This window comes from Triticum dicoccoides, chromosome 1A (assembly GCF_002162155.2).
Source record: "Triticum dicoccoides isolate Atlit2015 ecotype Zavitan chromosome 1A, WEW_v2.0, whole genome shotgun sequence".
In the NCBI taxonomy this organism is placed as follows: domain Eukaryota; kingdom Viridiplantae; phylum Streptophyta; class Magnoliopsida; order Poales; family Poaceae; genus Triticum; species Triticum dicoccoides.
The window spans coordinates 513,084,727-513,097,690 of NC_041380.1; the positions used below are offsets into that span (position 1 = coordinate 513,084,727).

Sequence of the window (12,964 nt, forward strand, 5' to 3'; positions counted from 1 at the left end):
GGACCGAAGAGATCCATGTGAAGCAATTCAAATGGGCGAGTAGTGGTCATGATAGTCTTCGCTGGATGCTTGGACTTTGTCATCTTCCCAGCTTCACAGGCTCCGCATAGGTGATCCTTGAGGAATTTGACATTCTCGATGCCAATTCCTCATGCCTGCATGATCAAGTCGTCGATGCCAGAGCCAGCCTTCTGAAGCTTTTGCAAGTAGGCACACGGCTGGTTGTGGTCCTGTAGAGAAATCAACAATATACAGGTCTCCTCTCTTAAAGCCTTCGAAGACTTTGGAATTGTCAGCTTCCATAACCACAACACAACGATACTTGCCAAAGACAACAACCATATCAAGATCATAAAGCATTGAGACAGACATAAGGTTGTATCCTAAGGACTCGACAAGCATGACTTTGTCCATGTGTCAATCCTTTGTGATCGCAACCTTACCTAGACCCAATACCTGACTTTTGCCTTTGTCGGCAAAGATGATATGCTTCAGATGCGACGGAGATAATGGAGCATCCATCAATAGATTCTTGTCACCAGTCATGTGATTTGTACATTCACTATCGAGGACCCACTCAGTGGCTTTGGGTTGATCATCCTACAGATGAATTAGTGCAGCTTACAAACTCATATACTTCATCAGTGAAGAATATGACATCCATTCATCAGATCAATTTCATCAAGCAACAGAACAGATAAAGCAGTATGAGGACGTGAGAAAGTTCATTTCTTCATGATTAGTCTGCGTCCTATCAGGCATACTCAGGTCTCTGGCAAATTCTTCAGACGATTATGTACGTCTGGAGACCTGACCCTGCAGAAGAGATTAGTTCTTTTTCTTCACCACCCACATCTAAAGGGGTGGCAAAGAGTTCATCACTCTGCGAGCTCCATACGAGAAGGATGGCATAGAAGCCAGTCCATTTCGTTTCACATAAGAGGGGTTAGAGTAAGCATAAGAGTAAGCAGAGAAATTCTTCGAGGACTTATGGACATAATGATTTGAAGAATAGTGCACATATCCATAATCCTTAGATCTTCCCTGCGAAACAGACGGGTTAGCACGATGATGTTCATATGAGGACTTTGATCCTTTTGAGGAATATGATCCATGTGAAGAGTTTGGTCCGTATGAGGACTTGGATCCATATAAAGAATTTGATCTGGGGTTCCTATTCTTCACAGGTGGCATCATGATGACATTCACCTGAAGATTTTCAAGGCATCTTTTGGGAACCCAGATTTTCTTCATAGGGGAACCGTTCCTGCAGTTAGTGCCAACATATCTAGCAAATACTTCATCATTCTGATTTTTGAATAGTTTATAGTTGGAGTCAAATGACTCATCATCAGAACGAGGAGATTCACATGCAAATCCAGATAAGTTAGATGGATCAACTGGAGGTCCCTTTGCAGCAACCCATGTAGTTTTGGGGTACTGCTCAGGCTTCCAATATGTACCATCAGCATTGAGTTTCCTCTCAAAAGCAATACCCTCTTTCCTAGGGTTCTTGTTGAGGATCTGCTTTTTAAGCACATCACAAAGAGTCTGATGCCCTTTGAGGCTTTTGTACATGCCTGTCATGTACAATTTCTTCAGCCCTGCATTGTCAGTGATACTAGCAATGTCCTCATATGAGGAATTAGTGATAGCAGAGGCATGTGAAGAAGTTGAAACATTAGCAGCATTTGAACATTCAGGTGAAGAATTAGCAGATTCACGTTCAATGCACTTCAAGCATGGAGGAACAAATTCTTCCTGAGAAGCGTTGATTTGTTGAGCAAATAATGAATCGTGCTCCTTCTGAAGGTCTTCATAACTCACTCTTAGCTTCTCAAGATCTTGCTTTCTTTGAAGAAATTTATAAGAAATCTTCTGATGATCGGATAAGAGAGTGTTATGATGATCTTGAAGGGTGTCATACTTGGTATGAAGTATGTGAAGACTTTCAGCCAAAGCTTTTGACTGATCCATTTCTTCACCCAACATATCATCGCTCTTATTTAGCATGTAATAAACTATTTCCAAAGCTCTTTGTTGTTTAGTGGCAAGGGAAGCAAGTTTGACATAGCTGGGTCCAAATTCATCACCAGATTCATCATCACTAGACTCGGGTAGGTAGCATTCAGTTACCTCAGCATCTTTTGCCATAAGGCATGATGCAGAAGATGATGATTCTAGTTCGAATGTCATCGCTTTGAGAGATTCCTTGAAGTCCTCAAACCAAGGATCATGACAGGTTCGATGACCTTCATAGACCTCAGAGAGACGGTCCTAGATAAGCTTCGCACGATCGAGATGCATGATATTCCTGAACTGATTTTGAGACAGACAGGAGCAGATGACGTCCTTCGCCGTGAGGTTGAGAAGAGTGTACTTGAGAATGTCATTTGCTTCCCCCATCTTGCACAAATCGGTCAAACAAATCTCAGTGACGGTCCACAGCTCGCTGTTCATCACCATGAGGCGCTTCTTCATCATGGCCTTCCATTTGGGATACTCATGACCGTCAAAAATGGGGCATGTCACTTTTTTCATACCTGCGGTCGACATAACTAAAACTCCAGGCGGTTAAACCAAAATCACACAGAACAAGGGAGCACCTCGCTCTGATACCAATTGAAAGTGCGTTATATCGACTAGAGGGGGTGAATAGGCGATTTTTATGAAATTCTTCACTGAAGAATTTGCCGGTGAGGAAATTCCTTAGCGAAGAACTACTAGCAGCGGAATGAGTACTCAAAAGTAAACATAACAGAATACAAGCATAGTCATCATGATGAAATGAAGTCAAACACAGAGTACAGGAAGCATAAGCACAGGATAACACAGGATGAAGACAAACAGACTGAAGAAATTGAACTAAGGAAATTAAGAAAGTCTTCAGTCAAAGTCTTCAAACACATATATGAACAAACACACAATACAGTTATGAGGAAATGAAAGAGTTGAGGAAATAGAACCAGTAAGCTTGGTGAAAACAATAATTTGGTAGACCAGTTCCAACTACTGTCTCAGTTGTACGTCTGGTTGGAACGGCTGAGTATTTAAACTCGAGGACACACAGTCCCGGACACCCAGTCCTGAACACGCAGCTCAGGACACCCAGTCCTCACCGTATTTTCTTTGAACTAAGGTCACACAGACCTCGTCCAATCACTCGTGGTAAGTCTTCAGGTGACTTCCAAACCTTCACAGACTTGGTCACTCGGTGATCCACAATTCCTCTTGGATGCTCTAGACCATGACGCCTAACCGTCTGGAAGAAGCACAGTCTTCAAAGGTAACAAGCGTCGGATCCACGCAGGATCAATCTCTTCAGTGATGCTCAATCACTTGGGGTTTGTAGGTGTTTGGGTTTGGATTTTTCCTCACTTGATGATTTTCTCTCAAAGTCCTCGGAGGATGGGTTGCTCTCAAATGGCAAGTGTCAGTTTCTTTCGGAGCAGCCAACCAGCTAGTGGTTGTAGGGGGCGGCTATTTATAGCCTAGGAAGCAGCCCGACATGATAAGACATAAATGCCCTTCAATGATATGACCGTTAGGTGGATAGATATTTTGGAACAGCTGGCGCATAGCACAGCAACGGTCGGAATTTTGAGTAGCAAAATCCTCAGGGCTATCATGTTCCTACTGTGTAGACAATCCACACTGGCGAATTTCTAACTCCTCAGTTAGAACAAATTCCTCAGAGACCAGAAAAACTTCGTCTCTGTCACTGAAGAATATGACTGGACTGTATGAGATTTCCAATGGCTTCACTCGAAGGGATTGGTAGGTGTAGGATTTTGAGTTGAGCATCACATGAAAATTTTTCCTTAGTATTTCCTCGACCCCCTTTAACAGTACGGTGTTTCCTATGACTCAAGAAAGAGAAAATGAAACTACGAAAACAAAAGTCTTCACGCTTCATGTTCCTCGAATGAATATCAAGTCTTCAAGGTCACACCAATTTCTTCACTTTCAAAGTCTTCAAAAAGCCAAAGTCTTCAGTCGAAGAACTTTATTTTTAGGGGTCGACTTTCTCTGTAAATATCAAACTCCTCATAGACTTATAGACCTGTGTACACTCACAAATGCATTAGTCCCTTAACCTATAAGTCTTCAATACACCAAAATCACTAAGGGGCACTAGATGCACTTACAGATCTGCTCTTCGCCGGAGTTGTCCGACCCGTCGCTCCCTCTGATGCCGCTTCCTTAAGATGCGGGCGCGGATTGCTTCCTCCTCTCAAGCAGTGTGTGCCGCCGCATCTATCGTCTTCATGTCGGTAGCAAGGCGGGCCTCGGCCACTCTCATCCTTTCCTTCCCACGCGCGGGCACACTGGCCCCGCTAGCACTCGTACTCCAGCGGACCGGTGATGGGGAAAGGGAGATTGGAAGGCTCCCGAGAGGATCCGAGCGCCCGATGTGCCGACGCAATGGTCTCGCGCCGGACAGATCCCACCGTCGGTTGGGTCCGGTCCTCCCGGGAGTGACGGAGGGCAATGCGGACGGCCATAGTCTCCTCCAGCCCGCACGAGACGACACCCCAGTCGGCGGATCTGGACTGGTTGGAGTCAGATTCGCAGCCTGCCATGGTGGGGAAGGCTGGAGATCGCCGGACGGAAGCTTTGGGGCGGAGTGGAGTGAAGTGGACTGAAGTGAAGTGGCTAGGGTTTTTTTCCATGGAGCGGATGGGGACGGATATATGTGGGGTCAGATGGACCAGCATGGATCAGGTCGACGTGGCAGACGCGCCTGGCGCCCCCGGGCCACCCCATATCCGCCCCAGATTTGGGTTGGATACGAGGGGTGTCCGTCAGCTCGAGCGTTTGAGGCTGGTTTGAGGCGCCCGTCTGGATCGCTTTTTTTTACTGGGCTGTCCGTCCGGACCACCCCATATCCACCCCAACTTTGAGCTGGACATGAGGGGTGTCAGTCAGCCCGGACGTTTGAGGCCGGTTTGAGGAGCTCATCTGGATTGCTTTTCTTTTGACCGGTCATTGACTAGGCCGTCCGCCCAAACCACCCCATATCCATCCTAAAGTTGGGTTGAATATGAGGGGTGCCGGCCAGCCTGGACGTTTGAGATTGGTCTGAGGAGCCTGTCTGGATCGTTTTTTTTTTTTGACCGGGCCATCCATCCGAACCATCCCATATCTGCCCCATATTTGGGCTGGATAGAAGAGATGCCGGTGAGCGTCGGCGTTTGAGGCCAATTTGAGACGTCTGTCTAGATTGGTTTTTTTTTACCGGTCAGTGACCAGGCCGTACGCCGAGGTGTTGAGGCGCCCGGCTCTATATGCTCTTAGTATACGTGTTTTCTTTCTCCCCACATAACACTTCAGATTCTTTAACGAGCTAAGTGGTGCTTACTGGCCGTGAATTCTGCACTGTCTAGCCTAAAATGACATAAATTGACTTTTTTTTCATATGGCTCAACGGCAATTGAACCAGGTGCCCCGCTTCAGCAACCGTGGAAACGCAGGCAGCCAGGATGTCCGCAGCCACGCCTTCCACATGATGCAAGTGTTTGTATCGTTTCCTATTTCCAATAGCTTGGGGAAGGGGAATATTACTGTCTAAACCATTTTTTGCCTTCCCTAACATACAAGAAAATTTGGTCATCAAGAGACCATGGAATGCCCCTTGCACAGCATTTCCAGTTGATCACGTTGTTTCGGGATGGAAAACATACTTTGCACATGAAATCAACACAAGAGATAGCAATTCAGAAGACACGGTGACAAACTATGCCAAGACAAGTCAATACTACAATGTATCAAGTCTGTCGGAGTGGCGAGTACAGAATACAGAGCGGACATAGTAAAACCATGATGGGCAAACAAACAGCGCCACGGACAATTTAACACCCACGAAAACAATCTGATAGCTAGCTCTTTGACAGAGAGCTTTATCTTTCCAAAACACCCACATTATCTGTCAAGACTATATAGTTTATAATACGTAAAGGCAGTATTAGTCCGAATATCCAGCTTATCCAGATCCATAGAAGCCCCTGCCGAGATGCTTCAAGCCTATATATCAGGAAATTACCACACAGGCGGTTAGTTGCAGAAACCAATCCAAAAAGACACCAAAGAGAGTAAACACGGAGTAGAACTAAGTAGCAACAACAGAAGAGAAAGATGCAAACTGGAGAATTTTCATATACTAAAGCTGCCAGGTACAGTTTATTTCCATGTTCCAGGTGGCAGCTTGGGAAATCATGTGTGTTTGCACTATTTCAAAACCATCAAGTATCGAATGGACCTAGCTGCCATAAGTATGGATGTTCGAACAATTGGTCAAAAAACAAGGCACATAGTAATAAGGCCAGCTGACGCACCTTGTTGGCAATGTTGTTGGACAGCCAGTCAAGGCCCTCGTACAACCCCTCCCCAGAGGTAGCACATGTGCTCTGGATGTACCTGAAACAAGTAGCAAAACATAAGTTCAGAGCAAGTTACTGTAAATTGAGTCTTCATAGAAAAGGCCATAAAACATAGGTTCGGTGGTACAAAATGAGTACTTGGCTTGTGAATAGATGTTAATTTGTGTAACAATAGTAGTACCAGTGTATCACCACCTCAAGACAAGACTATTATTACACATATTCAAGTTTTGTTGCTTCCCATATATTAAAATATACTCCCTCCGTTCCTAAACACAAGTCTTTGTAGAGATTTCAATATGGACTACATACGGATGTACATATATAGACGTAGTCTAGAGTGTAGATTCACTTATTTTGCTCCATATGTAGTCCATATTGGAATCTCTAAAAAGACTTATATTTAGGAACAGAGAGAATAGCTGTACTTATTTAAGATAGTCGTGTTATTGGAGATCAATCATAAAACTATTGTCAAACAAGGTAACTTCCATTCACCATAGATTAGAAACCATACCAGTGTCGCTGGCGCAGGGAATGCAGGCCAAGCTTGTCAGTGATTTCAGCAGCATTCATGGCATTAGGAAGATCTTGCTTGTTTGCAAACACCAGCAGCACAGCATCGCGCAGCTCATCCTATAACAATAATACAGCATTGCCGTCATTAATAAGTGTGCCACTGAAATGATGATAAGAGCTAACATTCCACAAGGCAGCATCTTAAAACAGTGATATTCCCTTGTCAGAGAGACACTAGTACATTTACTATTATGCTAAGTATAATAGACAAGAGATTACATCCAATAAGTATCCGACAACCTAGTGAAGGAATCTACAAAACATAAGCCACTTATGAATTTAAATAGTAGTCTATGTGTTGACATTGCTTTATTTCCTATAGTGATACCTCATTCAGCATCCGGTGAAGCTCATCTCTTGCCTCAACAACACGCTCTCTGTCATTGCTGTCCACGACAAAAATGAGACCCTGGGTGTTCTGGAAGTAGTGCCTCCACAGGGGCCTGATCTGTATTGAGCAAGTGCACAAAACATTAGATGAGAAGCACACAAGGAAAATAGATCACAACATGAAGATAGAAATATTCAATACTCCCTCCGTCCGAAAAAGCTTGTCCCAAGCTTGTTTCTCAAATGGATGTATCTAGCACTAACTTGGTGCTAGATACATCCATTTGAGGGACAAGTTTTTCCGGACGGAGGGAGTACAACACAATGGCACGTTCCAAAATTCCAATTAGAAGATGAAGTTAACGGCAATTCAAAGAAGGCATGCCCCTCAGTGTAATTCCAATAGTGCAACTGCTATATAAATGACTAAACTAAGGTATATGTGGCCAAACAAAAATTATTGGCCTTCAGGAACTTTGCTTACCTTGTCCTGACCCCCGACATCCCAAACGGTGAAACTAATGTTCTTGTACTCTACAGTTTCGACATTAAACCCTGCATATCCAAAAACATTCAGATTTCATCAGCATATGTAGACAGTGATGTCAAAGTAGCAGAGTAAAGTTCTAGAACATTAACATGGTCAAAATCCTTGATAAATAAGCATCTGAACACACAGCAACAGCATGAGATGCATATCTTTGTTAATAGAAAAATATCAAGCATGTCAAGGTCAGACACCAGTCAGAACTCTTACAGGAGGTTATGCGGCTCATGAGTTGCCACTTTGGAATGATTCAGCATTTGCTAATGGTTACTAAACATAATTGTTTTCATCCAATATACATGACAATAAAAAAAATGACATGAACGAGTGTTATCGCTCATCACTATGACAGTGCTGACACGCCTTAATCTGTGTGATCACTATGACAGTGCTGACACGCCTGAATCTGTGTGATCACTATGATAGAGCTAACACACCTGGATCTGTGTGATCACAATTACAGTGCAGACACTCTATCCTGACTTGACTGAACTACCAAGCTCAATTATCAAACTGAACTTGCAGATATGCAAAACAATTAGCAGACAACTTGCAACCTTAAACATGAATGGTTTGTCTTCAATTAGGCTTCTTTTGGACAACTTGTTGCTTTTCAAATATAAAAGCTTTAATGTACGTACAAATAACATGGCACGTGAAGTTCGTTTACAGAAAATAGCACATACATAAGCCACCAAAATAAGATACAAATGAAACATATAATCAACTCGTGATCAGCTTCAAGTAATCTTCATTACCAAAAGCATTAATGTTATTCCTAAGGCAGGCAAGACCGTCTCTGCACTAAATGGTCTCTAACTTGCCTACCATGAAACACTCATTACATGCACACGGTCCGAAGCTAAAGCTGCCACAACATATTGAGACTATATATTTACAAAGTAACAGCAAGATAAACAACATGCTGTACAGAAAGTTTACATAGAACGTGGGCTTACCGATTGTGGGGATGGTGGTGACGATCTCTCCGAGCTTGAGCTTGTAGAGGATGGTGGTCTTACCAGCCGCATCGAGACCGACCATGAGGATCCTCATCTCCTTCTTGGCGAAGAGCCGGCTGAACAGCTTCGTGAACGTGAGCCCCATCTCCGCTCCTGCGCTGAAACCAAACAAAACAAAATTGAGGCCAAAGCGTCAACCCCATAGATCCACACAGACACAGGCTCGTTATAAGAATTAGTATTATTATTAATTATAAAAAATCTCCAGAATCGAAGCCACCCAACTAGATCTACGAGATCTGATGCGAGCAGCAACCAGATCCGCCGCACCGCGCACGAACAGCGCCAAACCGGACCAGATTCGCGACCAACTCGCGCGGGAATCGTGCCGGATTCCCGAGCACCCGCGTGGAAACAAAGCTGGGCCGACCGAAGCCGGTCAAGCGCAGCGGATTCCTCAAATCACACCGTCAAAAAACCGACCGCATCTACCGGACACCGACGGGACGATGAATGAGATAGAACGCCCCCGATCCACCAGAACCACGCGGACTGAACGCGATCACGGCAACGGCAAAATAAGATCACGAATCGGCCGACCAAACCGCCGATCGGATCAGAGGAGGGTCGACGGGGGGAGGGGAGAGATCCGGCGAATGGTGGTTACCGAGATCGCGGCGCCTGCTGTCGTGTGCGCGCGCTGGGCTCGGTGGTCTCCTCTTCTCTTCCTTTGCCCTCCTCGCGCCGGGTTCCTCCCTGGTTCGGGATCGGTGGCAGGAGGAGGAGGAGAGAAATGGAGGAGAGAGAGGGAGGCCGAGATGGCCGCACACGAGCAAGTCTATATAGGGAGCTGCTTGGAGGGTCACCGGCAGGTGGGGCCGGATTCCTTCGTGGAAGGCGCATAGAAGGCACGCAGCGTGGGCCAGCTGGTGCGTGGGTCCATCTGCGTGCGGTGCCATTAACTTGGGCGGTAAATGTGGACCGTGTCCATCGAGAATCAGGTAGCAGAAAATAGCGGTGATTCAAGATTCATTTCTCTTTTGACATTAGAGATAGAGATCTTTCCTACTTAGAACTCCCTCCGTTTTTATTTACTCTATGTATTAGCTTTGGTCAAAGTTAAGCTTTACAAACTTTGACAAAGTTTAAAGTCAAAAATATTAACATATACTTACTATAATAACAAATCAATACTATTATATTCATTATTGAATGTACTTTCACATCGTATAGATTTGTTTTGATAAATGTTTATATTATTTTTCTATATATTTGATCAAACTTTATAAAGTTTAACTTCAATCAAATCTCATATGCACATTAGATAAAAACAGATGAAGTAGTACAACCTCCGTAGGAGGAAGTATTTTTTAAAAATAACACATAAGGGATGGCTCAAAAAGATATCGATTCAGTTTATTCAAAAAAAAAAGGTTGATTCGGTTTACTAATGAAACCGGATAAAAAAAGACGTCAATAGGGAGAGAACATGTCCTTACACCGAAAAGCTCCGCAACATAGATGGGGTGGTTAAGCCAGCGCGCGGTTTTTTTCCCGCTACGCCTAAAGTTCGCCACGCAATCTACAATCCTATTTTGTCACTAGAAATTTTAACAGGAGTAAAAATACTATCTTCAATCGAGCGTTTGATCTCAGCACTCACGAGCCCCACCAGTTAGCCTAACAAGGCGTTGACCCAGGGCCAGTGTACTTTTAAGTGGAAGCGCATTTAGGAGATTACGTTTTTCATTCGAGAAAGCGTATTATGTTGTTACTTCGGCTAAGAATACGTTTTCTGTATGCTCAAAGCGTATTTTCCTGAAGTACGCTTTCTGTTTCACCCCGCCGGCCGAAACTGTTAAATAGCGGGCGGGCGTTCATTGAGAGTAGAAATGAACACAAGTTTATTTATTTTCTACCTAACGAACGAGCAGTCGTATCTCTGCAAATGTAACTCCATTTCAGGTGATTTAGAAGCCCATGTTCTCTATTCGTCAAGCCGTTCTGTTGGTACCATTTTCATGATGTTGTCACATTTTGAAAATGACCATTTTCCCTTGCCCTTGTTCAGTCCCTTTTGAGACAGAAACATTTTCGGCAAATCTTTCCGCGAGCTTCTCGCATTTCTTCGCAGTGAATCCTTCAACCCGGGTAAGCCACAATAGCAACTTGCATGATGGCATTGCAATAGCCATGGGCTTCACTTGACTGATTAAATAATTGTGTGTTCATGCAATTATTTTGTAAATGCTTGTAAATCCATGCTCGTTCTTATGCCATGCTCATTTGCATCTAGTAAGTTAAATGATTATTTGCTAGTATCATTATTCTCATGTTTAATTCTTGTAATCAATGCATATGCTAGTGTTAATGATATGCTCATACGAATTGTTATGGTTCGTTATGAAAATACTTGTGAGATTCATGATCATCTTTATGCCATGCTCTTTTGCATTCAATAAACTAATGATTTATTGTTGTTGACCTTAAGATGCATATGTTAAATGGTTATGTTGCCCATCCATGTTTATGTTGATATCCTACTCATAAGCATTGATCATGTTATTTTTCTATGGCATATCATCACCATATAAGTTAAACTTGACATTAATCGAACTTGAACAAATCTGTTCGCTGAGTCATAGTGCCACCAAATCGAGCTCACTAGTGCAACCACACTTGCCTAAATGGGGAAGCCCTAATTCAATTTACTGTCATGCCTCTCGCCGGTACCTCCAACTAGGGAAGGTTATGTGTGTGCGCTACCCTTATCAGGTAGGTTGCTGATACGTCTCCAACGTATCTATAAATTTTGATTGTTCCATGCTATTATATTATCAATCTTGGATGTTTTATATGCATTATTATGCTATTTTATATCATTTTTTTGGACTAACTTATTAACGTAGTGCCTAGTGCCAGTTGTTAATTTTCGCTTGTTTTTGTCTTTACAAAAAATCAATACCAAACGAAGACACCCTGGAAACTTCGAGAGGAGGCCAGAAGGGCCACGAGGTGGCCACAAGCTCGGGGGGGCCCTGATGCAGCTTGAAACTGCGTCGGTATTTCTCCAAAGAGGAAGAGATGATGAAACGCATCTACGGTAGGTATTTCCCTCAGTTATGAAATCAAGGTATCAATCCAGTAGGAGGACCAAGCAAAAGTGCAAAACTATGTAAATTGTACCTGCACACACAGAACAAATACTTGCAATCTGACGCGTAAGAGGGGTTGTCAATCCCTCCTTAGTAAAAAGATAAATTGTTTTGTGGTAGATTGCATAAATAGATCTCAATAAAATGCAAAATAAAATAAATAAAGAAAAAGTGCAGCAAGGTGTTTTTGGATTTTTGGAAATACTGAAAATAAATATGGGAAAAGATAGATCGGAAAACAATTATGATAAAAGATAGACCCGGGGGCCGTAGATTTCATTAGTGGCTTCTCTCGAGAAATAGCACACGGTGGGTAAACACATTACTATTGGGTAATTGATAGAAGAACAAATAATTATGATGGTATCCAAGGCAATGATCAATATGTAGGCATCACGTCCAAGATTAGTAGACCGACTCCTGCCTGCATCTACTACTATTACTCCACACATCAACCGCTATCCAGCATGCATCTAGTGTATTAAGTTCATGGAGAAACGGAGTAATGCAATAAGAACGATGACATGATGTAGACAAGATCTATTCATGTAGGAATAGACCCCATCTTGTTATCCTTAATAGCAATGATACATGCGTGCCTTGCTGCCCCTTCTGTCACTGGGAAAGGACACCGCAAGATCGAACCCATCACAAAGCACCTCTTCCCATTGCAAGAAAAATCAATCTAGTTGGCCTAACAAAACCAAAGATTCGGAGAAGAAATACGAGGCTATAAATAATCATGCATATAAGAGATCAAAGGAGACTCAAAAAATATTCATGGATAAAAATCCGATCATAAACTCGAACTTCATCGGATCCGAACAAACACACCATAAAAAGAGTTACATCAAATAGATCTCCAAGAGACCATTGTATTGAGAATCAAGAGAGAGAGAGAGAGAGAGGAATCCATCTAGCTACTAACTACGGACGGAAGGGGACAATGTCGAAGATCAAGTCTTCGCTTCGGAAGTTATCCAGTGAACCAAGACTACTTCCAATGTTATT

At 43.2% G+C, this 12,964-nt stretch overlaps 1 protein-coding gene across 1 annotated transcript; it reads right to left on the reverse strand.

Annotated features, from left to right (window-relative positions):
• Positions 1–5,710: 5,710 nt before the first annotated feature.
• On the reverse strand, positions 5,711–9,601 carry LOC119284516 (ADP-ribosylation factor 2). Its single transcript, XM_037563638.1, has 7 exons — positions 9,466–9,601; positions 8,796–8,956; positions 7,774–7,844; positions 7,288–7,407; positions 6,898–7,016; positions 6,336–6,417; positions 5,711–6,024 (listed from the first exon to the last, which is right to left on the reverse strand). The coding sequence occupies exons 2-7, from the start codon at positions 8,941–8,943 to the stop codon at positions 6,019–6,021; spliced, it is 546 nt and encodes a 181-aa protein (XP_037419535.1). The 5' UTR covers positions 8,944–8,956; positions 9,466–9,601; the 3' UTR covers positions 5,711–6,018.
• Between the last annotated feature and the right edge of the window lie 3,363 nt (positions 9,602–12,964).

Coding starts and splice junctions, on each gene's coding strand:
- LOC119284516 (XM_037563638.1), bottom strand. CDS start 8,943: ATGGGGCTCACGTTCACGAAGCTGTTCAGCCGGCTCTTCGCCAAGAAG. Junction 7,845..8,795: donor CACCACCATCCCCACAATCG/GTAAGCCCACGT, acceptor TTGGATATGCAG/GGTTTAATGTCGAAACTGTA. Junction 6,418..6,897: donor TCCCTGCGCCAGCGACACTG/GTATGGTTTCTA, acceptor TACTTGTTTCAG/GTACATCCAGAGCACATGTG.